General features: G+C 38.6%; 4 protein-coding genes across 10 annotated transcripts in view; 2 read left to right on the top strand and 2 right to left on the bottom strand.

Moving 5' to 3' along the window:
* Positions 1 to 16504, top strand: part of LOC111321419 (GTPase-activating Rap/Ran-GAP domain-like protein 3) — a 19692-nt gene extending 3188 nt beyond the window's left edge. Inside the window, exons 1-27 of one of the 4 annotated variants that reach the window (XM_022924305.2) lie at positions 655 to 1307; positions 1416 to 1723; positions 3660 to 3729; positions 3827 to 3925; positions 4438 to 4528; positions 4834 to 4952; positions 5433 to 5497; positions 5984 to 6047; positions 6619 to 6645; positions 6757 to 6832; positions 7410 to 7508; positions 8326 to 8429; positions 8730 to 8835; positions 9155 to 9200; positions 9751 to 9857; positions 9948 to 10054; positions 10554 to 10658; positions 11058 to 11135; positions 11245 to 11308; positions 11828 to 11875; positions 12221 to 12433; positions 12608 to 12771; positions 13009 to 13158; positions 13473 to 13542; positions 13883 to 13963; positions 14488 to 14606; positions 14795 to 16504. In XM_022924305.2, the coding sequence (XP_022780040.2) occupies positions 1686 to 1723; positions 3660 to 3729; positions 3827 to 3925; positions 4438 to 4528; positions 4834 to 4952; positions 5433 to 5497; positions 5984 to 6047; positions 6619 to 6645; positions 6757 to 6832; positions 7410 to 7508; positions 8326 to 8429; positions 8730 to 8835; positions 9155 to 9200; positions 9751 to 9857; positions 9948 to 10054; positions 10554 to 10658; positions 11058 to 11135; positions 11245 to 11308; positions 11828 to 11875; positions 12221 to 12433; positions 12608 to 12771; positions 13009 to 13158; positions 13473 to 13542; positions 13883 to 13963; positions 14488 to 14606; positions 14795 to 15211 (2727 nt within the window). In that variant the 5' untranslated portion in view covers positions 655 to 1307; positions 1416 to 1685 and the 3' untranslated portion in view covers positions 15212 to 16504. Of the gene's footprint in view, positions 1 to 654; positions 1724 to 2231; positions 2381 to 3659; positions 3730 to 3826; positions 3926 to 4437; positions 4529 to 4833; positions 4953 to 5432; positions 5498 to 5983; positions 6048 to 6618; positions 6646 to 6756; positions 6833 to 7409; positions 7509 to 8325; positions 8430 to 8729; positions 8836 to 9154; positions 9201 to 9750; positions 9858 to 9947; positions 10055 to 10553; positions 10659 to 11057; positions 11136 to 11244; positions 11309 to 11827; positions 11876 to 12220; positions 12434 to 12607; positions 12772 to 13008; positions 13159 to 13472; positions 13543 to 13882; positions 13964 to 14487; positions 14607 to 14794 lie in introns of those variants that run through there. The other 3 variants (XM_088758620.1, XM_088758621.1, XM_022924299.2) reach the window with 3 other exon arrangements.
* LOC111321352 (uncharacterized) overlaps positions 15184 to 27483 on the bottom strand; it is an 18419-nt gene continuing 6119 nt past the window's right edge. The window contains exons 2-4 of the mRNA XM_088758630.1: positions 18837 to 19130; positions 17668 to 18039; positions 15184 to 17092 (exon numbers count right to left, since the gene is read on the bottom strand). Coding sequence (XP_088614756.1) covers positions 16779 to 17092; positions 17668 to 18039; positions 18837 to 19130 — 980 coding nt within the window. The 3' untranslated portion in view covers positions 15184 to 16778. The remainder of the gene's footprint in view (positions 17093 to 17667; positions 18040 to 18836; positions 19131 to 27483) is intronic.
* LOC148732585 (uncharacterized) overlaps positions 20645 to 27483 on the bottom strand; it is a 9864-nt gene continuing 3025 nt past the window's right edge. The window contains exon 1 of the mRNA XM_088758628.1: positions 20645 to 27483. This exon is cut by the window's right edge and continues 3025 nt beyond it. The gene's annotated coding sequence lies outside the window, so the exon portion shown is untranslated.
* The window catches only part of LOC148732586 (uncharacterized), a 6486-nt gene continuing 887 nt past the window's right edge, over positions 21885 to 27483 (top strand). Inside the window, exons 1-8 of one of the 4 annotated variants that reach the window (XM_088758625.1) lie at positions 21887 to 22015; positions 22391 to 22680; positions 22888 to 23625; positions 24076 to 24477; positions 25174 to 25213; positions 25792 to 25857; positions 26308 to 26347; positions 26526 to 27483. The exon at positions 26526 to 27483 is cut by the window's right edge and continues 887 nt beyond it. In XM_088758625.1, the coding sequence (XP_088614751.1) occupies positions 22391 to 22680; positions 22888 to 23625; positions 24076 to 24477; positions 25174 to 25213; positions 25792 to 25857; positions 26308 to 26347; positions 26526 to 27483 (2534 nt within the window). In that variant the 5' untranslated portion in view covers positions 21887 to 22015. Of the gene's footprint in view, positions 22016 to 22390; positions 23626 to 24075; positions 24478 to 25173; positions 25214 to 25791; positions 25858 to 26307; positions 26348 to 26525 lie in introns of those variants that run through there. The other 3 variants (XM_088758624.1, XM_088758623.1, XM_088758626.1) reach the window with 3 other exon arrangements.

Here is a 27483-nt window from a genome sequence, read left to right as displayed (position 1 = left end):
TGTTAAAGGAGTCAGCCTTCTAAGAACGTGCACGGGCTGACAGAAATGAATTCGAAAAGCTTTATCGAAACTCTAAGGCATGTGAAAGAAAGATAAACAGCTACAAACTGAATGAAACGGCTTGCGTTAGAGATTACACTCATAGCAAAAAGTGACTAGGCTTCATTGCTGATGAGCAGTATCGACATAACATACAAACAAAAGATACAAAAGGCTTTCATTTTTTCGCCTGTGCAGATTACTTTCCGGACCGGACACCATTGAATTTATTGTTTACATGTTGTAGTTACGTCAACAAGAGGCTTTCTCTCAGCAGAGAGGCTCGAGAAAAGACGCTTTTATTTTGTGACGTGCGAAATGATGAAATACCTTTAACGACATCGTCAGGAAACAACATTTAGTTAGAAAACAACAAGTGAAATTAACGTTAGAAAAGGAAAAAGTGTTGTACAAAACGACGATTATCTCGTTTTCGGATATTTGGCAAGGCAGAAATGCGACCAGGAGCATTTTGCATGTCATTAAAAATACTGGAATGAATAGAATAAATAAAAACCCATCCATCACCTAGGGATCTCCGGGCAATATTATCATTTGTAATTCAGCTTCTTTAACGAAAGTGAAATGTATTTTCCATAACGTCATCACTGACTAGGAGTAATTTGATGAGCTCTATTTCAAAAGCCGTCAGCGATGCAGAAGCGTCTTATACTGCGACAAGACGTTTTATCATAGCGGCAGGACTCAGAAAGGCTTGTTGACTTACACCTTTTCAAGATTTGTTTCCTTCTGCAAGTGCAATGTTAAGTCATTGCTTACAACAGTAAATCGTCTCCCGTTTTTGCACGTGCAGGATTCAAAAGAAGGCCAATTGGCAACTTAATTAACGAAGGCCGTTTTACTTTTCACTGGTGTGTGCGCATTTGTGTTGAAAGGGACCGAAACCTATTTTGTTATTGCTAACTGCCTCAATCAACGAATTGTTTACAATTTACACGTATTGCATGAAACCTCACAACGAGTCACGAAAGCCTACGTAGCTGCGTTTTAATTAACTTTGTCTTCATCACAACCTGACGTTGTTAAAACTCACATTCTGAAAGCATACGGTCGAAAGCGACAGTTTTGTTTGTTTACATTCTGGATCGGAGTGTTCGTTTGAAACTTGATTTTCGTTTGCTGAAGGACGACGGTATATGAAGTGATTTATTTTATAGGCCGCCGATGTTCAGTTTTGAACCATCTTGCACTTCCGTCATATAAGGCACTTATCTAATATTCGTCACCAGCGCTGCATGAAGTGCCAGGTTTGTCATTCGAACGCATCATATTACATATTAACCTATATTTTACCTAGACAAACTTTGCGTTCATACTCGGCAGGTTGAATTGCACTTTTTAAATTCGGCTTTTAGGGAAAACTCTAATAATCCTGCGATCATCGCGTGTGTTGGGGAAATAACTTGATATCGCGTGTGTTTGGAAGTTCGCTCAAATGCTCCTTATGAAGACTCTGTCCGTCGGCGTTTAGCAGTCGAATTTACGATCAGTTTGCAGTTACAACATTCACTTCACAAGAGAACCGTTCTGTATGTTTAAACGTCAAACCGAGGACCTCTGATTCTATGTGTTTTGGTTCGATGGTTATTCATCGATATTGAATTTTAGTGGACTTATCTCACAGTATGGTCACAAGGATAAGGGCTTCCACATTCACCTTCAGGTAAATAATCTCCGAATGCTGTTTTTAAATATCTTCTGCCATTGGGGGCGGGTTTTTGATTTATTTTTTAACATAATTGTCACTTGTTCACCCTCAAGATACTTCTTTCTTCAAATGAATTTTACAAGACACAGCTTTAACAGATTGTAAACAAAACAACCGAACTTGTATGGTGAAGCCGTTTGTTGCGCGCTTTTTGCCTTGTTAAAATTAACAGAATTTTCATCTTATCCATAATTTCACGTTCATTATTTTACACTTCGACATTTGTTTTAGATTTTTCCGGGTCCTTACTCGGTTTTTTAACATTTTAAATTTAATATATATTTTTGCGTGAAATTGCTTCTTTTTCTTCGTAGTTAATGCAATTTGTAGTCATTTTGTGAAAAATATATTAATTAATATGCAAAACATGTAGTTGCCTTGAAATGAATTAATTTCCTAGAAAATTTTATCGCGAGTACGTCAGTGCTAAAAGGGGTCATGACATGACAGATTTGGGGAAACCTTTCTCGAGGGAGAAATTTCAGGCAATGTGAAAGGGCAAGGGAATTAGTAAGATGTCAATTTTTTAAATCTTTCTTTGAAGTAATAATGAATGGAGTTCTAAACTGGTATTTTTCAAGTCATCATCGTTCAAAATATGTGTTTTAGATGGTGGGTGCATCTTTTTGATTCAGGATGATGTATTGTCATTATTATTATTAGTTTAGGGGATACATGAGATCTCAATATTCTCATGTATCCATTAAAAAATAGGCACTGAATTTTTGCCAAAGGGGAATATTTTTGTTTATGTCCTCAAGTTCCCTCCACTGTCATCTGTTAAGTCACCTGGTTCAATGTTAGGCAATAGATTACTTTGTTGGTTGTTTACATTAGCTGCCATTATCAAAATCTAACTGAATACAATGAAACACAATTCCAGTTACTTAGGAGCTACATTTTCAAGTTTTTGTCTGCTGGTTTATAGAACAACAACTTTTTAGTCATGAAAAGTCTTTCAAAAGTTTGGAAGATAAAATTGTTTTAAGAGGCAACAGAGAAAGGCATTGTTAAGTTGCTTGGAAAACTAGTTAAGTATTTATAATTTCCATGCTCTAAATGGCAACAGATATTTGTTGCACAAGGGATACTTAAAAACACCACAAATATGCAAATTGGAGATTTACGTTTTAAATAGTTTATTTGGTTTATTCAACCCTTTCACTTCCAAGATCTCCTTAGTGTCTACCATTCAATTCTTATGTTGCAAGTATGGAGAATTTGGTATTGGATCAACTGATAATCCCCTAGTTTTTCTTCATTCTCATCCATTATCTGCTTGATACTGTATTGATAATGTAAGGAGGAATTCTGTCTTGGTCTCTTGTGGGAGGTAAAGAGTGAAAACCTGGGAAGAATAATTTTGATTATTTAATATCAACTCTTGCCAGCAATTTTTAGGCATAATATATATGATGGTTTAGACTTGAACAACATTACCCAATTTAAACAGATAAACTTTGTGATTTTTTTTTTAATGTTCTGAAAAATAAACATTCATGCAAGAGAAGATGCCTCATTTTGTGTCTTTCTTTACAGAAAATTACTCTGATGTCTCTTCAGCCTTTGCATTTTCAACAAAAAAGTTTTGATTTAATTTGGAGTTTTTTTAGCTTTATTCCTCACTGTCCTCTTGGTATTTGGGAAGAGCTAAATCATGCATGGACAATATTGTATAACTGTAGACTATTCATTTACAGAATAATTATATCAATACAATAGTGATGATAATAACTGTTATGATGGCTGGAAGGGTTGCTGATGTTTTTGTTGAAATTTTAATTTGTTAAGCTGGCCAATGAAGCTGGTTTACATTAGGATTTTAAATGGAACCTATCTTTGTAAAACTACAGACCAACTCACCAATGACACTTCACTTTCTTGTTGCTAGTGCTCCTTCTCCTGATATTGGTCGACGATCTGGCTTGAGTCGAAAACACTATTATGGCTCCCTGGAAGCTGTAAGTTTACAATAATTGACATTCAGATGTCATGGTGTTTGATAATGTAGTGTTTAGTTGTCATAGAACCAGTATCTCATCTGTTTTTATTTTGCAGCTGAACAGTCTGCATCAAAGTGGAAGTGACTTGAGTGACAATGCAGGGCGGTTCAGAATGGAAAGTGGTGAAATTGGAATGCAGCCATCAGTTCCACAGGTCAGTGTCTAAAAATTGAGCAACAACAGTTAATGAAAAAGAAAAATTTTCAAGGCAGGTCTATTCAGTTGCAATGTAGAAATATATGGAGATGGTGCACTAAGCCAGCTAAGATGTTTGTGAGGTTAAGAAATCAGACTTTTATCCCAATTCTGGGCCTTTCTGTTGCAATCGTCCTTCTTCTTGACACTCGTTACCCTGATTCATCTTTCCTCATGGGACTTGCAACCTCTTCTTTTTTAAAAAATCTTACAGAATTTAGTAATAATCATTTTAGTTGGTAGAAATTACTATGATGCACCATATGTAGAATGAAAAGACACAAAAAGGAGCCGATGTCAGGGTGGAATTTGTGCACTAAACTTGATTTTTGGTAGACTATTGCATGTTCTGATATTATGGGTCAATTGAGTTCCCTTATTTTCTCAATTTAAATTGCACCCCCTTTAGTCCTCTACTCACAAGTATTATGTGGCATTTTAGCTAATTCTATTACGTGTTCCTGTTTTAAGAATGGATTAGTCCCAAGGCAAGGAAGTGGGGTACACCTTGAGAATCCTGAGTTCCAAACAAGATGGTATTTCAAGTATTTTCTTGGAAAAGGTAACCTTTTATTTTTGCCATAGATTTCCCTCATTTTGGTTTGTTTTTGCATTTGACAATTAATCCTTTAGTGCATACATTTAGCAAGAGATCATGTTGAAAACCCTATCTTTTAAAAATACCTTGAATTTTTAAAGTTTGGTCACAACATAGTAAACAACTATTTTAAAGTAAGTAGTAAGTGTTCATATTAATTTTCTGAGGCCTTATTTAGATTGATTGGTTCTATTCAGGTACTGTAACTGGCTTTGAAAGAGTACAGTTTTGATCACTTTGTTGTATTTGTATGATTCCAATTTTGATAGTTCATCAGAATTTTGTTGGCATCGATGGAAGGAAGAGTCCTTTTGTTCTGTCTGTTTGCCTGACAGATTCAGATAACTATGGTGTTCCGCAATACAGAGCCATTCTTTGGAGAAAAACAGTAAGCCTTGTAACATGTTTTTGGTTTTAGAGGAATTCTTGACCTGTACATTCTGATACAGTGAATTATGGGCTGTTTCTCTTGTTTTCTCATTCACTTGATTCTGTATTTTGTATTCTGGATTCTGGATTCTGCATTCGCTCCGACGAAGGGCTAACACTTGAAACGTCAGCTTTTATAATCGTAACGGTGGCCAATTTACCATTTCAACTTTGTTGATATATTCAAATCAATTGATTCTGTAATTCATTTTACTTTTTAGAAGAACAAATGCTTTTCTTATACCTAGATTTGTCAGAAATTATAGCAAGGCTCATGATATATTTATAATAGGGAACAGTTGGTTATGTTGTAGTATTAGTACTTTAATTGTAATATCCTTATTTGGGTCTTGTTCTGAATTTGTTTATTTTCTGTATACCGATAGTTGTTTCTTACAACAACAATGAAAACACATAATGATTTTATCTTTGATTTTAGGGTGGTCAGAAACTGTGCATTCCATACCAGCCAAATAAACCTATTTCTCCCAAGACTGTACTGCAGTAAGTAGCATTTCTTACTCAAGGACTTATATCAAAAAGATGTTATGATACTAAGACTGAGAGATGACATCTCTAGAAAACTGCATAGTACACTCACTCAGAGTTGTTATGCGAAAAACATAGAACTCAAGGGTTATGAAAAAGTACTGAACACTGAGAGAGGAACGTTGACCCTAATGAAGGAAATGCAAATTCTGAAGTTAATCATGTTCAAGTTATTCCTAGAACACTGTATGAAAGGGAAGAAGTTCAGATTGGTTAATTTATGGAAAACCTGCAATATTATAACGCATTTTTATGTCATTAAGTTTATTTGAAATGCTAAAGGTTTCATAGACATACTTTTTAACTCGTGTGTTGTCTGTGCCTGCGGCTGTAGATCCTTTCTCTATCAGCGTTATTTTCCCACTCACACTCGCGCAAAATTTACGTAGACACCTTAAGTCGGTCAATTATCTTAAATTTTTGTTTATTTGGGTCTCTTAGAGCTTATGGTGTTGACAAGTTTGATAAAGGTCCTAGAGAGGTCCTAAACCCGGAACTGCAAAAGGTTAGGTTCATTACCAATGTGCGTGTATCCGTTAATATGTTGAGTAGTTATTAATAGTCTAGATTTAAAGCCAATAACTAACTAATTGTACAGAGAACATAGCTTTTTAAGAGTCCATAACAGTCTGAGCATCTTATAGCGTAAGTTTTTTTAAAATCGTCATTTGCAGCCGCTTCAAACCTTTTCCAGTCTTTAAATGACTTAAATTGCTCTCTCCTTTTGTTGTTGAAAATTTCCTTTTGGCAATTCTAAGTTACTTCGTCGTAAAAAGTCTCAAATCGAAAGTATCATGAAAACCCCCTTTTCATTGAACAAGATTTGAGATAATTTCGTCCATGCTCTTAAGTTCTACATAATCATTGCGAAAGGAGACAGAAGGCGAGGCACAATTACCTTTATTTCAGAACTAGGCATACGAAGCTGAAGGTCTTTTCGCATTACACCTGAAATGAAACAAAACCTCGGAGGATTTTCAGTTTGTATCTCAGCCCAGTCCCCAATATTGTAGGAGAGTGTCTCACATTCTTTACTAATACACAGGCCGTTTACTTATTTTTTTTTTTTTCTGTAGGAATTGCTAGTTTTGGAAGAACAGGAGGTAAAACAAGTTGTACATTGTATTGTGTTAATTCTGAATTTCCAATTTGGATAGTATGGCAACATCTCTCAGTAAAGCGTGTGAAAACTTTTATGCCTTTTTTTTCTGCAGGGATCTGTAAACTTCAAGTTCGGAGTTCTGTATGCAAAAGAGGGACAAACAACTGATGATGAAATGTTTAGTAATGGTAAATATTGTCACTATTCACCGTAGTTAGCTTTAGAGTTGATTGTCTTTTGATTGATAGAACTAATTGTCTGTAAAAGATGTATCGGAGGTATTTTTTAGACTAAGGCTCTTCCAATGTTGAAAAGTTTTCAGCTGTTCAGTCCGCGAAAAAGTATACCAACTAGAATTTTCGCACGCTCGTAATGAAGTAGCGATGAGTTTCCTGACACACCCGAGCGCTGTGTTCGGAAACCACGGTGGTGGTAATGTCTTGTCATTGAGAGAGCTCACTGTTCTGCAGAGAGGGTGTTGAACACCCTAAAGATAATGTGTTACGCCGAGGTTAACTCTCCCCAGAGACATTTGTTGGGTTGTTATCGCGTGAGTTCTAATTCTTCTGCGTGCATCATTCCAGAAACGTTTGTGTGACTTGTGTTATTATATACTGTCAACTCTTTCTGATACAGGAACTTTCGGGATCAAGCGTTGATGCATCCCTCGTATAAAGCGAGTGAAGAACTGTTTGTAGAAATTGACCGTGGGATTCGCGGGGCAGGGTGTCCATTTATGGTATTTTTATGTCTCATCTTTTGCAGTTAAAGTTAGCGAAGATTTCGAGCGTTTCTTAGAACTGCTGGGTGACAAGATAGAACTTAAGGGCTGGCAAAAGTATCGTGGGGGACTCGACGTCAAAAGTAGGTCTGATAAGTGTAAAAGGTTTTCTTTTGTACCAATGTAGTTAATTTAAAAGTGGATCTACTTAACCAGTCCACCCCAGGCAAAAGACCATTTGAAGTGTTTTTCGTAGTGCGATAACACAAACCGTTCACACCCTTTGTAAGTGCAAAAATAGAAAAAACCAACCCACTGTTATTGTTTTTCTTTTTTTGTATTGTTAATTGTTTCTTAATTGGCACTGCCACCCGGCAGTTTAGACATTACTGCTCAACGAACAGGTTGCGATGGCATCGTTCTTACTCTAGATTTGATTAACTTGCTTTGAACAAGTAGGAAGCTATTGTTGTGTGTAGTTCTGATTTCCGATTGGTTGCCATCTTGAGTCAGGTGGCTCTGATCTCAGTAAATAAAATATAAGGGCGTTTGGTGTTTGGTTCCCGGCATCCTGCTGGAAATCATACCGGGTTACCGCAAATAGCCCTGAAACTTTTCCCTTGTTTACCACGGATACAATTTCGCTGAGACCCGTCAATACTCCTGAGTCATCGAAACATTTTGAGAATGGAGTGGATCGCCCCAGAACTCATCGAAATGACCCTGGCTAAGTGTTCAACGTTTGTACCGCTCCGAACAACTTGTCAACTCATGGTTTCGGCATTGTATTACTCGTTATTGTTGATGGTGTCAGTGTTAGTGGCACCTTATATAATAGGCAACACCATTTCTTCGGTGTCTCAAGCTGATATAAAAATATCCGGTCGCCTGCTTTGAATTGCATCCACCTCTTCTGGATTTCTAATTGTATTTCCTTTATTTTTTTTGTGTGTATTTTAGACAATATGACTGGCTTTCAGTCTCTTTACACAATGTACGAAGGACATGAAATTATGTTCCATGTGTCCACTTTGCTGCCTTTCACACCAGACAATCCACAACAGGTTAGCATTTCATCAGATTTCAGTTAATCTACACGCTAGCAGTATTTCCCAGAATCTTGAATCTATCTTTGTATAAAAGCTCTTTTTGTAGGCTTGGATAGTTTGTTTCATGCTACATTTAAAGGATGGAAGGAGAAAATCGGTAAACATCCCAAAAGGGAAAGCCGACCTATATTTGACAAATAAGCCTTTAGTTGCTATCTGCGGTTGGTATTTTCAGGGGCGCAATTTTAAATTATAATAAAGTGTAAATTATAACGAAGTGTAAATTGTAATGAAGTGTTTTCCCTACCATTTTAGGTGGAGCGAAAACGCCACATAGGAAATGACATCGTCATTATTGTCTTCCAAGACTGGGATGGGAAGTCTTCGTTTAGTCCTCCAGCCATTAAATCCAAGTTTGTTCGTATCCTTTATTGGTAACTAAGGAATGGGCATGATGTGTAAACTAGCTCGAAATAATTACCTTCTCTTCTCCTGAAAGAAGACAAAGTTGAACTCGCCCGGTAGAAGTAAGCTCCGACGAAGGGCTAACGCTCGAAACGTCAGCTTTTGTAATCGTTACGGTGGCCTATTTACCATTTCAACTTTGTTGATATATCCGAATTATTTCGTTACCCCCACCGACGCAGCCCCAAACAGTTTCTTTAGAAACTATCAGCCTTTATTCATCGGTAGAAGTAAGGCTTAGCATTCAACTGTTGATACCCTTAACTTTCTGCAAGACATTTACGCCCTTGTATCTTACAACAAATTGGACAACAGTTATCGGTAAGACCTCCAGCTACTTAGTTTTGATACAATTTTGTGAGTTACAGTAAAAACTCGCATACAAGGACATGTGGATTAAGAACACCCAGGCTGAAATTTGGTAAAAAAAGGAGCATATATATAAGAACACATTCAGCCTGAAAATTGAAAATTGTTCTTATTTATAAAAACTCTTCCCTTTTCAGTTTAATAGAACAAACAGTGTCTGTAGCTTTACTGTGGTGTTGCACTAAGATCTCTGTATAAATGCTAGTAATTTCGCATGCTGTGTATAGCAAATGTACAACAACTGTATTTGGAGTTAAAAGTCTTACAATTATAAGTTATGTATTTCATCACAGTTAGTAAATCCCTTACATTTTTTTAGAAGTAAAAAATTAAGAACACTTGAAAACCCTTTCAGGCTGATTTCACCTAAAATACCCGATATATAAGAACCCAATCAGCCTGAACCCCGAAAATGGGTGTTCTTGTATGCGAGTTTTTACTGTACTCTTGAAATTCATACGGAAATGGGAAACGAGATAATGTGGTGTTCTCTGTTTGACAGGTTGACGGTGTTCTCTGAAAAGAATGTGCCAATCTTTGGTCCACCATTACCATGCCCGCCGGTTTTCAGTAATCATCAGGAATTCAGAGACTTTCTTCTGGTCAAATGTAAGACCGTCTTCTGTCTATTGGTTAACCTCTGGTAACATTTCTCTCTGTCGTCTGGTCATTGAACTTTTTCCCTCTATCTGTTTTCAGTAATGAATGGGGAGAAGGCCGCCTACGGATCTCCTACGTTCAGTAACAGACGTCAGCGAACGCTGGACAGCCTTATAACCAGGCTCCTTCAGGACCACATCCACGAGGTATAACAGTTTCCTTTATAAGAACATTTCTACGTGAGGGACAGGAGAATGAAACTTTTATTCTATCTTGCATTCGTATTGAATTGGTTACGACAGCGAACAAGGGCGGAACTCTTTCGAGACGAGTCGTCGTGTGTAACAAAATTCAAAAGTTTTGTTGGACAAGAAATTAGGACAAATCTTCGGTTATTTACAGTAAGCCATTTTCTTCAAGCCTTGAGCTTCACTCGAGACGTCGGACAATTGTCTAATGATTAAGGACATTCTAGCGGGAAAACAACATGTAATGAGTAGTTCCGAGAGAACGCGTTAAACTTCTATCAGAGAATGCCCTGATCAGTCGTTTTTCGTTCATTGGCAAGTACGTTCAGCAGCTGAAAGGATCGACATAACGTTGATATGGTAATAGGCATGATATCTTTCAAGGAGAGCTTGCTGTTGATAACCTAAAAACAGCCTCAATTTTTTTTTTCTGACTTTTGATTTCTCCTGAATTCAGAAACTTGGCGCCCGTAAATCATGGAATGACGTCATCACGGATCAATCTCGCGGCAATCGACGGAAAGAAATGGAAAGAGAACAAGCTTTTCTTCAGTTCGGCCAGGTGATCTTGCGATTTAAACTCAATGTGTCTGCTGATTATGATAAATAGAATCTAATAAGTCTGATGAATTGAATATATACCGGTGTTATTGACCGAAATTACATTTAACGTTTAATTTCTTTTATTTTTCTATAACTTACCGTGCGTCAGTCAAACAAAATTGATAAAAAAAATTAACAACAACAAAGAAACACAAAAAGGAAATAGAATGAAATAAAAAGCCCGGGGTACCTCCTCGTCATCTGAACCAAACCTAGGCAAGTAGCAAGTTAAACGGACATGAGATGTGATGCAATTAATCAAAATGTTTATCTCTGAAATGTTACGTTTAATTTATACGTATGGTTTAAAACTGATGGAATATGTCTCTGAGAGAATGATCTTTTCGTTTCTCCCCAGTCGTTAAAACTAACTAAAATAGTGAAAGGTAATGCACCAACAAGTCTAGCGAGTACCTCAGGGAACTTGAAAGTTGAGGTATGCATTTAACTTTTAATGTGATTCAGTTTTAAAAGTAAATGGGCATAGTGTCATCTCATTCTTGATCGCAGCCGTTGATTTAACTGTTTTCCTCTTCGACTTGTAGCCGTGGAAGCCTCAGTGTATTTTGGAGGACTTTTCAACAAAGATATTTTGTGGGGATTCCTGGGGTAAGTTGATAATTCAGTTAAGTTATATTCAGCAGTACACCAGAAGGTTATGTCTCCCTGTGCACTTCGGTGTCGTTGGAGATAATGTCTCTCAATGAATATTTATTCCATCCAAAAAGGTTTCTCCGCAAATTTATTTCTCCTTGTGCTCATAACATGAAGGAAATCGTTAAAATCGCCGAAGCCTTCATCAAATAGGTTTGCTACAAGTTGTCCTTTAAGTCTCCGGCTTCGTCAAACAGGCAAGAATCATGGGGCACGCGGGTGCAAACTAAACTCGCCTCTCCCTTTCGCCCCCCCCCCCCCCCCCCACCCCAGGTGAGCGGTAACCAATGCCCCTTTGTGCTGGGTCTCCTTAGACATTGACCCTGGCAGACATGGACTGGCTCAGCAGCCGCGACGTATTCCTTCTCTTGTCCATATTACATCCCTGTTTCCCCGCCGAATACATGGAGGAAATTTCCTGTCTCACCTCGTATATTTTGAACGAATTATTTATTATTTGGCTTTAATTTACAGGCGATAGTTTAGTTCTGGGAACAGAAGATGGCATTCAAATGCTTCAAGGTAACAATAACAAGTTAAATGTTTATTTTGATTATATTGATCTTGCTGTGTACTTTACCTCGGTTGTGCTGTTAGAAGTGGCAATCATTGGCAATTCCGAACAGGAGTCGAACCCTCAACCTTCCGGACAACAGACTAAAAGTTTGAACTTGTTTACTGGTATTTTATTTTCAGTCTTCTCTTGTTACCTAAGCTTAGGAGTGGTTTTATATTAGTTACTGACCAGGTTTTTTCATTTACTCCGGGATGAACAATCGGTCTGCATGGATGACTTTTCCTTCCTGTGGCCATTTTCTGTCTTCTTTTGTCAAAAACTTCTGAAGCTGTATTGGTTTTCTATTTCAGGAGCAAAAAGTCGCTATATATTTGACAAATCAGTGGTTGCGAAACAGATCAGTATTGTGGAAGCTTTTGGGCTTCTTCTTTTTCGAGTGGACAAAGGTAAAGAGTTCCACTCCTCCAAGGTGTACGTTTTCAAACTGACAGACTTCGAAAACGAGGACGAAGAACCAAAGAACAGGCAGTTTTGCAAAAATCACAGAGTCGAGAAAAGCAAAGGTAAGCATAAGAAAAGAGAATCTCTCAGAACCACTTCAGGCGAACAGTTCATTTTAAAGTAAAGAACATCCCGAATAAATGGTCACCTAGTTATCTGTTACCAATTTTTTGATACCAGATCCAGCCAAATAAAAAGAAAACTTTTTATTTTCGTTATGTTCATTTCATATTTAGGATGCCATTTGTTCGCCGTGAGTCAGTCGGGTGATGGTGAGCTGAAGCTGGCAGTGGCTGTTGGAAGGAAAGTAGCACTGTTACGTTGGAAGCATCCAGTGGTATGGAGCACTTGGACCGTCGGAAACATCAGAGATGTGGCGGATGGATTTGAGATCATCAAGGTATTAATTAAACTATTTAAACTGATACTTGTTTAGTGTGGCTGGGACAGATTCCAACCCCCCACTCCCCCCCCCCCCACCTTTTTCTCTTGCTTCCTCTTTCCATACCCAACATTCCTAGGCTTCTTCTTCTTCTCAGTCACAAGGATCTGAGAGTTTTTGCGTGACGACGCAAATACCTTAAACAAAATCCTCCACTGACTGCTTCTCGAAATACTCGTCTTACTTTCTGTGCAGGAAGTGACAGTTGGTGAAGCGCCGATTTTAATGACGTTGGTTTACGCAAGTGCTCAAGAAAGTCTTCTTTGTGTTGGTTACAAGAATCAGTTTGATCTTATCAGCGAAGCAGGAGACTTATCCAAAATACATAGTATTGACAAACAAAAGGTAGGGTGACTTCCGCAACAATCAGAAAATTCCAATGATATGCATGGATTCTTCAGCTTGTTCTAACTTGCACAACTTTGTCGTAATGATATTAACGTTTGAGGATTATTGTAAGTGTGATATCCATTTTTTTTTCAGTGACAGTAAAACACTTTATCTTTTGTACCCTTATCCAGATCGACAGGTGAAGTCGCCCTTAAACTTCAATTCAGGCTTTTACCCGGGCTCTCACCGGATAAACCCCTTGACTGCAAATTAGTTAACTTTTCTGCCATCGTCCATGAGGATTTTAACATTGTTTATTTTCTTCGCAGAAAGCCACTCTTGTCTCGGCAGTGGACGTGTACGAAGAAGAGGAGTCAGAGCTACTTATTTCCTTTAATCGTAAGTCATCTGAAAACCAAACCATACTATGATATCTTTAACAGTGCCACCGATTAAAAGAGACGAGAGGTCTGCATAAAGATTGAGCGTCCCTCTAATAATTGATGGGGAAGAAAGGAAATACAGCCAGCTTGAAATGGAAAGGAAAATAAATGTTTGAGGGGAAAACCCGCGAGTAGGGTCTAACAATGAGTTCCTCTTCCTTATTTTACTCTTGACCACGAGCCACCAACATTACCACAACATTGAGTTTTCTGCTGAGCGTGTGTTACTCTGTGGAGTCTTTCATTCACTGTCGTTACCACACCCACGATCTAACCGAGGGGTTTTTGTCCAACAGACCAATCAATATTTAAAAGGCTGACAGGAGAGCAATCCTCGAACTTTTCATTCCAGTGGAACTCGGCTCCAAATTCAGTTGGTAAGTCATTGCTGCTTATTTTAATTTTGGCACCCTGAGAGAATATCGTCCACATAGTCGCGTTTGTCGTAGATAATGAAAACTTTTCAATGTGGAGTGTTCTTTCCACAGTTGAAGTTATATTTAAAGATCTTCACAATTTTTTTCTTTGTCATAAAGTTCAGTATTTTTAGACAATTACACGGTAGATCCAAGGCTATTGTGTTCATTGGACAACACAATGCATACTCAAGGCGCCCCCCTCCACTAAGGAGTGTGTGTAGTTGCCTACAAAAACTAGTCAGGAAAAGACATAAAAAATACTGGGTTTCTACGGCGGCCACAGGATAAACGCTGTGGGGCCGTATGTCTCGGACTCCTTGGACCAAAACGTTTTGGCCCCGTTCATAATCAATTTGGCTTATCTCATTGTCCTTTTACAGCACAAGAAAGTCTTGCTGGCTTCCCAATAAAGGAATGAACCCACCACTATTTTTGTGATCCGATGCATCCTATTTTTCTTTTCTCTGTGCCCTTTATTCTAGTGTGTGCATTTCCCTATTTGCTGGCTTTCACAACGAACACCATCGAAATACGTCTTGTTGTCAACGCAAACTTGGTGCACACGCTCGTGTTACCCAAAGTCTCCCTCATTTCAGCAAAGGTAAGAAACTGCGTAGGTAGGTTTATGCTCAATAAAAAAAACAAGTGGCACTATCTATTAAAGATTCGTTTAGTAACAGGTAATCAACACCAACAAGTTATTTGCTCAATTTCTGTACGACTTCACTGACCGCTTAAACATATTTAATGCCTTACAACACTATACCTTTGTTTCTTATACTCGATCAGGCGGACATCTACTTCAGCGCGTCGCCACCCAAATCATCGAACTCAACAACTCAAGCAACCGGAGGCGTTCAAACGCCATCTCCCAGCAACACACAGGAAAAAACTTCGTTGTATAAAATATCAACAATTTCCCTAATGGGACAGTTTCTTGATCCACCTCTTACGCGTAAAGCAATGGATGATGTTACCATGGCACCAAGAATTGCTCTCAACTCCAGTGACGAGGAAATCACCATAGCAAGGCAGTGCAGTGATTTTTCGCTCGAGTCACGTGACACTTTTGACAAAGAGTTTCCCATAAAAGAACCCGTGGGTAGAACTGCCTCGTGTCCACAGTCACGAAAAGTGTCGAACCCTTCTGATCCGCGGGGTGCCGTCAAATACTCGACGAGTAGCATGACATGGACCACAGTGTGAGAGTAGTTCTGGTTTTGATAGAGTAGAAAATGTATAGTAACATAAGAATCACCTTCCCCCCCTTCCCCGTCCGTCCCTTTTTGCTTGTCAAAAAAGGTTCAACCCATGAAGAAAGCATCCATATAGCTTTATCCTTTGTCACACTGAAGCGCCATTTAAATGTCAAAATGTTCTCAAAGAAAATTTCCAATGCATTGCGAAAAAAATGTGAAAGTTTCAGATCGGATATGAGCCGCACAGGTGCGTATTTAAAGTTTCCTAACATGAATAGATTCTTAATTGGATTGTAGAGAACTATCATACAGAGAATAATCCAAACATTCCGAGTTCAGTTTAGTCCATTTTCGTGCTATCGACAATGGTTTTCGTCAGGTAGTGATAGATTCTTAATGTTAAACACAGATTTTCACCGGCATTTCTTCCAAACTTTCTCATGACACCCTTGCCGCAAAGTATGGTTTTCATAATACTTTGTAGATGGTTACAAATCTTCCACACCAGTAGTTTTAGTGTGTAACAGTCAGTAGTCTTCGTGTTAGTGGTCCGTACTTGCTGGACCGGGCCGGTACCCGCCTGGTTGTTCAATGGATGGAATAGTCAATCATCTCCCTCCCCCCCCCCCTCTCCTCCGTTCCTCCCCCTAAAAAGATATAATTAGTTTCTGAGGTTTTCCTGTCGAAAGTCGCTCACAGTGAGTGATTTAAAGGGTTGATAACGGTTCCTGTCCTATGAACATTTAGAGGCCAGCAATATTTGGCGATCGTTTTCCCGTGGTGTACAAGATTCACCTCAACGATTGTTGTAAAAATGCAATTGGAACCCGCCCAAACCAACCATAACTAAGCAGCTAAACCTCTCTTGTGGTCGTAGCAATTGTCATCAAACAGTGCGCCAGTTTCAGTTGTGTAGTGCTGCATCTGAAGTAAATATAACTCTTCCATAAGTTGTGAAAACAATGTTTGATTTGAAAGAACAAGGTATTTCGTAAATAAGGTTGTGCTTATTCATCTTGGTAAAGTACAATAATAACAAAGTATTATCGTTCATCTCGCGATAAAGTCACTTGTGATGTGGATCGCGATCCACATCACAAGTGACTACATCGTGACACAAACAATAATAATTCATTATTAACAGGATATTTATTAGTGAACGATTCTATTTAAAAATGTATTTTCTATGAAACTAGTGTTTGCCTTGATGTTATACGCACGTTAGCGGACACTTAATTCTAATCTGATAGAATTGTTTTATTATAATCAAAAGAAGTCATTAAATAGAAGTTATATTGAATATTAGAATTAAAACAAGTTTATTATGGAAGGAGGCTGCTGGTTTCTAAAGAAACTGTTTGGGGCTGCGTCGGTGGGGGTAACGAAATAATTTGAATATATCAACAAAGTTGAAATGGTAAATTGGCCACCGTTACGGTTATAAAAGCTGACGTTTCGAGCGTTAGCCCTTCGTCGGAGCGAATAGAGGAATTGTGGGTTGTGTGTACTTTTAAAGGCAGAAAAAGGAGCTACGTGATTGGTGGGAACATGGCAACGAGAAAAATACGAATAAATTAGTGGAATGAAAAGCGTTCGTTGATACCTGTGGGATTTAGACTGCCGGTTTGAAAGGTGAACAGGAGGTCATCAGAACATGTCAGCGAAGGAGTTGTGTTTAGAGACACGGCAAGAAGAAGTTCACCAACGACTCTCATGTCCATACTGCCATTTGCATTTATTGGTAAACTGTTTCCAAAGTCTACAAACACTTTTCGTTTCGTTTGATCGACATAAAAAGGTGTATCCTGAAAATGACTTGACATCGACTTCATCATGCGGCCGAGAGTAAAGAACGGTGGAGACTTCCGGCCTTGCAAACCAATTGTGCCTGTGCGGTAATATAAGGAGATAAAAACCGTGCGTGAGACTGACGAATTTATAATAGCATAGTCAAAAGCTTCCCCAAACATCACGAAATGAACATCAGACCTGGGTTGAACACAGGTATCGCATTTCTGAAGGACGTTTTTGTAAACAGAACAAGCAGTCACTTTGCCATTGACAGTAGCAGTCGTAGAGGTAGTTGGGCTAGTTGACAGGGCCAAGGAAAGGACATTGGTTTGGTCAGAGGTAGTGGGAGAAAAACAAAATTCTTCCGGGAATCTGAAGATTTTGCCGGGAATAGGGACTCTTGAGAAAATTTTGGGAAACATGAAGTACTGTAGTTAAAAATCCGGGAACTTTGAGATTTTTCGAGAATGTATCCAAAAAACTCGGGACGATGTTCGAAATTTTCGGGAGAATTTTTATTTACACATAGTACTGCTCAAACAGCGTTTGTTAGAGTTATCATCCCCGGTGGTAGTGGTGGTTGCAGCTGTGGAAAGTGAGAAGAGCAGAGGCAGTTGCAGTCATGATTATAATCACGTTAATATAAATCTAGTAGCATTTCTAATAAAATACCTGTCACACGCCCCATGGTAAAAGTGCTCTTCTTTGAATCAGTATGGTACATGTCTACATTAAGACGTATAGATAGTCTTTTATTGTCAATGTTTTCTTTTTCCATTGCGTCTCGAAGCTGATTGATGAAAGGCGAATCATTTGCATTGTCTATCCATCTAATGTTTGATAACACCGATTGATAGGCTGCGCCAAAAGTGGAATCTCCCCCTCGGCTGGTTATCATTTTCGTCCATATGTACTGAAACGGAACTGGCTCGTAATCTGCAGAAAATATATTTCCAATTCGAATTCTCCAGCCCCAAATCTCAGAGAAGAGTTGAGCTTCACTGTCCAAGTCAACCATCTTTGCAAACGTCTTGTTTCCACCATCTGCAAAGAAAAGAGGGTCGACATATATTTTATATTATATTTTATATTATATATATATTTTATGGTTTGGATTATCGTAATGTTACTTTTACTTGAGTATTAGAGCGCTGCGAAGAGTAGGGCTTTTACATCTAATTCAAATTATACTCAATGACAATAAACTCCGGAAGGCAAAATGCTACATAACTGGATAAAGATCTTGTATTTGCCATTTATGGCAATTCTCCACCGTATTCGGAAAAACAGCCTTGGAAGAGATTTGAATCCGCATTCCTTTCCTGTTTTCAATAATTATACTAGTCCTTATCAGACACAACATTAATGAACGTATAGTCTCCAATTTTACAAATTTTTAACATCATTCTAATCATATAAATTGGTCACCTTTGCGACGTTCTTCAGGTTCATACGTGCGCGTCAGAATTCAGATATTTTCTCTCGTCACCCGGCTTCATCTGGCAAGACTTGCGTTGAAAGCTGATCTAATCGTTTATGGAAATTTCTTGGAAAGAATGCCCTTGTTATATTTTGGCCTGCATAGTTTTAATACATGAGCCTCTGGCTCGGGCAATTGGGCAACCATGCCTCACGTTAGACAATAAACTTTGATTGATTGATTGATTGATGTGTGCCGCCGAGACACTGATCTGGCAATAATGAACGCTAAATTAAGATTGGGAATTTTGAATCCTATGTGTACCGTTCGTTCAATGTACCTGACAGTAATGTAAATGACAGTTTTGTTAAAAATAAATAATGAGTTATACTTTGCTCGTACAAGAAAATTGCCTGCATACCCAGTATGGGCGCTCCCATGATTGGTTCAGTTCTTTTATCTCCTTCATCATCGCCCACACAGTGTCCATCAGCATAGCAGACATGCGTCACAGAGCCATTTACGCTCCATTCTCCACTGCCTTTTGGGTTAAAGCCTCCTGGGCCTGGTAACTGGTCAGCTGGTACAAAATTGTCAGTATCGTAATTGGATGGATTATTATTGACAGTTGAAACATCGGCACGAAACGTCCCACTAAAGTGAAAGTGTGGCCACAGCATGTAGTTCATGTAAGGGTCATCAGGCAGGTCAGTTTCTTAAAAAGATAAACGCCAGGTCATTAATTTTTTACACATCGCTGACATATTTTTGAGTCATCTAAAAGTAGGTCTAGACTGTCGAAACACTCTCACTTGAAAAAATCTAAAAAATTCCTAAAAATACTTCTTAATTGGAAAAAATTCATAAAAAGATAATAGTGCAACAAAACAAGACCCGCAAGGGCCTTTTTTAGACCAATGTACGTTCATCAAATCCTTAATAAAAATTGAGATTTTCATGTAAACGTGCTCTCGCATAAATCTGATGTTACGTATCATCAAGATCGAAAACAATATGCTGACGCCGCTTCTTACGGTCTTGATGTTAGAGAAAAACTACAAATAGAATGTACATTCAATTAGATCTGATAAAAGATGTACTTCATTGGGGTTAGTATAGATAGTTTGCACATGATTTTATATGGAATACAAACACCAATTTGACTTGTGTTACCTTAAGCTGTTATTGCGACCGATCAGCCCAATATGCAAAGCATCGTGCCAGGTTTTTCATTTATATATTTACTTTATGTTATATTGAGGCTTTTAGTTATTTTCTGCTGACGAGACCTCCTGTGCGCGCAGCAGTCTTAATTCAACCTTTTCCTGGCTCTAAAAAAGCCCACAAAAGACGTGAAAATATATTAATTTTTTTTCGGATCATAATAATTTGTGAAAAAACTCAGAATAATAATGATGATGATGATGACGATGACCATGATGATAACGATGATCATCATGATAAAGCTGAAATTGAAAATCTACATGAAACATACCACTTTAAAACGTACATTTCACACGCATATCGTATGGGACGTGGATGTAGCTCCGCTGGTATAGCGTTTGCCTTCCAATCTAGAGATTACAGTTTCAAATCCTAAACATTGCAAATAAAATTGTCTTTTATTTTTCAATAAGATCAAAAGCCCTTTGGGTTAAATGCGTCGTGTCACTATTATTCTTACCAGTCTTTGATTAACTATATGTTTTCTCAAGTCTTTTGAACATAAAAGTAACTTAATTTATTTTTGACTTGCTCAATAAAAGTTCCGTTATATTATAGCATGACATTCAAAACATGACATACAATAGTTCTGCCACTAAGTCTATCCTTGGGGTCAACGGCTGTCTTTCCATTATCATAAACATTAAAAGGCATTTCTGATTCTGGAATCTTTCTCACATAATTCAGTAGAAATCTTCTCTTTCAGTTATACTTTGTATCTGACCATTTTTACTTCCCGAGTGTATTTGCTTTCTGCTTTGTTTATGCAGTTTGCTTTTTCTTGTTTCAGATACACTCAACTCTTGTGTTGGCAATTTTAATTCAGCCGAAAGGGTTTCTAAAATCAGAGCTTTTCCGACTCTTTTTACAGAAGCCAAAGTCTCGTCGCAAAGGCTAAAATCTCATTTATGGTATAGCGCATTTTCACTCCCGTTCAACTGCTGTTACTCCTGGGTTCAACTACTGTTACTCCTCGGTATAATATAACACTCTTTTCAAAGCATGTTTCACACAAAGAATCTTTAATACAAGTGACTGTGAAAAGGACTGCAAAACATTAAATTTTGCTTGTTTAAATCATAAAATGTCATAAAATGTTACCCAGATTAAAAAAATCAACCGCCAGCGCTCATCTTCGACTCTGCTCTTCTACATGATTCACAGTTTTCCATGTTTCCTGACGTCACAGCTCGAGCAGTCCCGATTATATCTACATTAAGTTAACCACCCAGATCAAATTGCATACCAAATCTGAAAGAATCTTACAATTTCAGGAATTCAAAGAATGCACTCGAATCACAGCTATGCTTAGTATTACACTAATAAAGGCTGATAGTTTCGAAAGAAACTGTTTGGGGCTGCGTCGGTGGGAGTAACGAAATAATTTGGATATATCAACAAAGTTGAAATGGTAAATTGGCCACCGTAATGATTACAAAAGCTGACGTTTCGAGCGTTAGCCCTTCGTCGGAGCGAATAGAGGAATTGTGGGTTGTGTGGGCTTTTAAAGGCAGAAAATGGAGCTACGTTATTGGTGGGTGCATGGCAACGAGAAAAACATGAATAAATTAGTGGAATGAAAAGCGTTCATTGATCCCTGTGGGATTTAGACTGCCGGTTTGAAAGATGAGCTTTTGTTCAAGATTTTTACGGCTTTCCGTGCCACCTAAGTGCAAGGAAAGACCGCAGATTGCCATATGTTGCTTAGAATGATTAGGTAAATTAAAATGTCTAGCGACTGGTTTCGATGTGTCCTTGTCATTCCTTTCCACGTCTCGAAGGTGTTCTCGGAATCGGTCACCTAGTCTTCTGCCTGTTTCGCCGATGTATATCTTTTTGCAAGAAGTGCAAGTTATGCAATAGATTACATTAGCGGAGGTGCACGTGAAGTGATCGGTGATCTTAATGGATCGTTTAGGTCCCGATATTTTATCAGTGTTGTGAATGAAAGGACACGTTTTTTACGGTGGCTCATAAGTGCCATGCAAAAATTGTGATTTTTTTATCGTTTTAGCGACTTTTTTAGCGACTTTTTTAGCGACTTTTTTAGCGACTTTTTTAGCGACTTTTTTAGCGACTTTTTTAGCGACTTTTTTAGCGACTTGTTTAGCGACTTTTTTAGCGACTTTTTTAGCGACTTTTTAGCGACCGAAGTAATGCGGGCTCAAGTTGCTTCTCAAGAGAAGATGGCGGAACTCGAAACCGAAATCAATAAGGTAAATAACTCTCAGGTTCACGGTATTCACTGGAATTCACTAAATTTGCATAAAATAGCGCAGATTTCAACTTAACGCATTTTTCTGCTTATAGATATGCGAGTTTCTCGCAAAAAGAGAGATTCGAGACGAAGTGATCGCTCGATTCAGGAACGAGAAGGTATGCAGTGAACTTAATTGTCTGGACATGATCACCATCCCGATAGTTTTTTCGATAAATAACTATCCTAACTTGTCTTCCCCACTGCTGTAGTTCACCGCTGTTTGAGCCACCTTTGCATGCGTCAAAAATGCGTTGCATAACCCTTAAATAGAAATATTGAAAGGATCAAACATAAACAGCCAGGAAACAATCATTAATTAGACTCGTCAGAGATCTTTACCATCCAGTCAGATGCAAATTCATGGACTTGAATAAGTTTGAAACTCGTTAAAATGAATCAACCAGATAGAAGGAAATAATATTCCTTTTTCAGACGTTGCTGTATTGATGGCATTTATAATTTTAATGCAGTTTCTATTTCCTATTTTTTAGATGGATTATTCGGCAGTAAATACTGCCTCAGATGAACAATTGCAAGAGTTAGGACCATTGCGAAGGGGAGATCTGCTGTCCTTAAGAAGCTTTGTAAATGAAAAGTTGCGAGGTGAGAGTAGAGATGAGAAGAAAAGAAAGCTGCTTGATCTCCTCAAAAAAAGGGTAAAACCAAAGAAAAAGAGAGCCGAAGAAAAGGCAAGTACAGAGCCAGGACCCTCTAACCAAATTATAAATGGCTACCGTAAAGTTCAGTTTGGCTGGCTGCACTATGACCCGCAACAGAATAGGTATGTTGGAGTTCGCCTTGCAAAAGGAGGTGGGACTAGAACTGTGAGAGCAGAACGTAGCTCAGATGTTCGTGATTTGATTGCTTTGGGTAAATCAATTTTCTTCCCAGGTGGTATGAGCTTTTATGGTAGATTTGAAGACATGACATCAACACTTGGAAACTTCAAAGGTGATCAGATATCCTTTGCAAACTTCACTTTGGCCAGATACATAACCAACCATGCCCTGACCACAGTCAGACTTTATTTGATGACAAGATCAGTTGAAAAGGAAAGTCAAGGGTGTGACGCAGAGTTGCCAGAGGTTTTTGAAGTGGATAGGAAGCCAACCAAAGTTCATGCTAAGAAAGAATGCAATGATGATGCCAACCATGGTGGACTGATGGGCACTTGTGCTGAACGTGAGACCATTAAAGCCCAACAGGACAGGGAGTATGAAGAGTCCCTGGCAGCTGACCGAGCAAAAGAAAAACAAAAGCTGGAGATTGAGGAGGCAACCAAGAGGCAAATGGAGTTGCAAGCTGCACGTAAGAGAAGACTACCTCCTGAACCTGTAGTTAATGAAGCTCGTGCTGTTGTCTCAGTCCGTCATGTTACCTTGGGTATTCAAAGACGGGCTTTTAGAGCAAGTGATGAAATGGGTGCAGTGTATGACTGGATTGGCTCTCTAAGTACCAAGCCAGAATCATTTGCCCTTTCAGGGTGTGGGCTGCCAGAACTGATGCCATCATTATCTGTTATGGTGGCAGACAAATCCATATTGAATATGCAGGAAACACAGGGCATGCCTTCTTATCCTGAAGATGGATTAAACTTTCTAGGATTTGGAAATCTGGAAGATTTAAGCAACCTGGATGTCACAGTACCTGATCTATGGTGTACTATGGATGATTTCAACTTCAATGCGACCTTACCAACAGCCTTTATGGAAAGGGACTTTGCCACGTAAGTGGTCATGTTGTTAGCCCATGAACTGAAAAAGTGATGTTAATCGATGTTTATTACATATTTGAAGTACAATGTGCTTTTCAATTAGACATTGTTATAACATAATTAGAATAAACCCACTACCTATTGACTAGAATCCATCAGCATTCCAGTAGGTGCATTACCATTTTTTCTACTCTGCATGTCACTGCATTCAAATGGAATGACTGTGCACATTGTAATAATTTTACAGAGTTGGGCTGTTTGTGTCTGTGTGGAATTTTATGAAATGAAAATTTATTTTATCAATTCAAAATCTTCGTTGGAAAGAGTAAGAAATGTGTTAATTTTATGAAGAATAAAACCACAACCATTCCACCAATGCTAAAAAGTGTTGTTTGTAATCTGTAAAGATGTTGAAGTTAATGATCCAGGGAACTTACATTTACATGCTCACTAATCCTACAGCCAAAACAATCCTGAAGTCACCCATGTTACTGAGGACAGAATTCCTAGTGTGGTCAACAGTGGTGGTACTAAGGACAGCAGCCTTATTCTAGCCAATAGTAATGCTACTGACGACAGCAGCGCTAGTCAAGCAAACAATAGTGCTACTCAGGACAGCAGCCCTAGTGTAGCTAATAATAATGCTACTCAGGACAGCAGCCCTAGTGTGGCCAATAATAACGCTACTCAGGACAGCAGCCCTCGTGTGGCCAATAATAAAGCTACTCAGGACAGCAGCCCTAGTCCAGCCAACAATAATGCTACTGAGGACAGCAACCTCACTGTAGCCAACAATGATGCTACTCAGGACAGCAACCTTAGTGTAGCCAACAATAGTGCCACTCAGGTCAGCAATCCAAGCAGGTACGTTCTTGAGTTGACTTTGACACAGAAAAGACATGAGCATATCATGAAGTCATCAGTTAGCATGCATTATCACTTAGGCTAGGTGGTCTTTTCTGCATGAAATAACAGTAGTTACAGGAACAGAAAATTAAGTAATGCATTGATCAATGTCTTAAACCAATGATCAAACATGTTTGGCAATAACTGGGTACAGATCCTTTCTAAACAAATTTTCAACAAATTTATTGATAAATAGATCAATTAATATAGAAATAAATGAAAAATGAATTAATTACATTTGCTAATTAAAGGTGAGTACATTGTGGGAGGTGTGGTGGCCCCATGGTTAGTGCGCCTAACTCGGCAGCAAATGATCTAGGCTCAAGCCCTGGCCAGGGACATTGTGTTGTGTTCTTGGGCAAGACACTTTTCCCTTACAGTGCCTCTCTCCACCTAGGGCATGAATGGGTACTGGCAATTTTAATGCTGGAGGGTAGACGTGCAATGGACTAGCATCTCATCCAGGGTGGAGTAGAAATACTCCTGCTCACTTCATGCTACAGAAATGGGGATAAGATAAGATAAGCTCCAGCCTGATGGGCTGCTTACGAGCCTTACTTGGCTGGTAAGCAGAATTTACCTACCTTACATTGGGATCAAAACTGTTGTCAAACAGCATAACAAAACTATTTCATATTGCTTTTCTGGTTGTAGGACCACACAAAGGGGTACCAGACACAGTCAGACAAACCGTGTAAGCTCTCAGGGTGTTTTATTTCTTTTCATTACTCTAAATGTATCCCCACAGATGATCATGATGGTACTTTTAAGTCCTGTGTCATTCAGTTTACCTTCTTTTCTGAACATACACCCTGTTTTTTGCCGTAAATTGTAACCCTATGGCAAAAATCTACAGTGTAACAGATATAAATACACCAAGGCAAAAAATTATTAAATGGAGAAATAATTGGAAAAGAACTTCAAAGGTGGGCTAGTACTAATTTTTGTCTTCTTTTTATGGCTGAGGGCATATTAATCCCTTTTAATGAAATTAATAATAAATAATAATAATTGACAATTTTTTATAGCACCCTATCCGATAGCCCTAAGGCATTTTGCAATCAAGGTGAAACATTAAAAATAACAAATAACATATTAAATCCTGCCGGCATGTGTTATTCCTGTTACTTTTTATATATTTTGGTGGCTTCCAGTGCCTTTCAACTTCAATACCAAACTGAGGATATCAGGTAACACTAGAAAGAGGTGAAGAAATCACCTGCCCTTGGGAGATTTTCTGGTATTAATTTCTTGTGATGTTTTTATCTTTAGGGTTTTCAGTTTCGGCAAATTTATTTGTCACAATTGGTGAGTGGTACATCCGAGACAGAAACCCTGGTAGGAAAATATTATTTTGTAATTATTATTGAAGTGATTTTATACTTAACCTATAAAATAGGTTATGGATCAACTGATACACCTCATTACTCATGAATCTACACAAACCACAGCATGCTGCTGTGAAACCAAAACCTTCTTGAGCAAAGCTGCTTTGAAGGCTAAACTGTAAGAAAAGTGTGCACTTCTTAAGAGATTTCTAATCCTAAAAAAGAAACTTTTTTATTAAAAATAAAAGCAAAAATCAGTTACAGAAATAAGTGCACAATCCTTACCCAATTTCGAAACAAAACTCCTGAAAAACCATTGTGATACTTATATAGCTTATATCAGGGGGTACCATCCTCCCCCGCCCACTGGGTCGCACAGTCAACTTCGCATTTTCTACTCAAGTTATTACGTAGTATGGTCTTCAGTCTATGGTGATGGCAGATTATTTTTTTCCGGCAGGAAAATACCACCTCTACAAATACAGAGCACTTTTCAGAAGGTGAGAATACAATCAAGAAACTTACGAAGACATTTTAGTCAAGCCTGTTTTTAAGATGGAATTTTGCTTCCATTAGATTAAAGAACGCATTCTCATTGCTATCATTTTGAACAAAGATAATGCAATTTTTGAATTTTTTTCGCTTCCATTCTGACATTTTCCTACTTTAATCTTACAGACTTTGGCAGTCAGACCGTACAGGTCCACCGTACAAGATTGAAGGACGACCTTATACAGTTATTCTCGCGTCCAGAGATAACACGACAAGCACTAAATGTAAGAGTCATTGATGACCATGGTCGTTTGGAGAAGGGAGAAGGCCCCGGCGTACTGAGAGACGTATTGTCTACTTTTTGGCAACACATATTTGCTTCGCTGACGTTGGGGCACGTTGAAAAGGTACCTTCCATCAGACATGATCATCAAAAACACGAATGGGAAGCGATTGGGCGTGTGTTGCTGTATGGTTTTAAAGAAGCAGGCTATGTGCCCGTATGCCTATCACCAGTATTCCTGGCATCCTGTCTACACGGCGAGGAGACAATTACAGAGGCAGACCTTCTTCAGTCATTTAAATCATACATCACTCCTGACGAGAGAGAAGTGATGGAAAGAGTCTTGTCGGAAGACTTTGAATCTGATGACGAGGATCTCATCGAGTTTTTGTCCAGTTACAAGTGCTATCGAAAACCTAAGCCCCAAAATATCAAAAGTCTATTTGCAGAGCTTGCGCACCAAGAAATCATTCAAAAGCCAAGGTACATCGCCAACTGCTGGGCCCCTGTGTTAGGAGTCCTGAAGGGACAAGCCGACTTTGCTAACGTAGGGAGTCTGAGGCAATTGTTCTTGGATAACAAGCCAACTGCCAAGAAAGTTATCAAAGCTCTAGATGCCAAGCCAACTTCAGATGCAGAAAAAGAGTCCTTGGGCTTTCTGAAAAAGTTCATTAAATCTCTTGATGCGGTGTCTCTGAAGGTCTTTCTGAAGTTTGTAACTGGCTCTGACGTGATGGTACTACAAACAATTTCTGTGTCATTCAACTCAGTGGAAGGTATAGGGAGAACCCCCATCGCACACACGTGTGGACCAACCCTAGAGTTGCCCTCTACCTACCAGTCATATAATGAGTTAGCTGA

This window comes from Stylophora pistillata, chromosome 4 (assembly GCF_964205215.1).
Source record: "Stylophora pistillata chromosome 4, jaStyPist1.2, whole genome shotgun sequence".
Classification (NCBI taxonomy): Eukaryota; Metazoa; Cnidaria; class Anthozoa; order Scleractinia; family Pocilloporidae; genus Stylophora; species Stylophora pistillata.
This window is presented reverse-complemented; position numbering and strand designations above follow the sequence as displayed.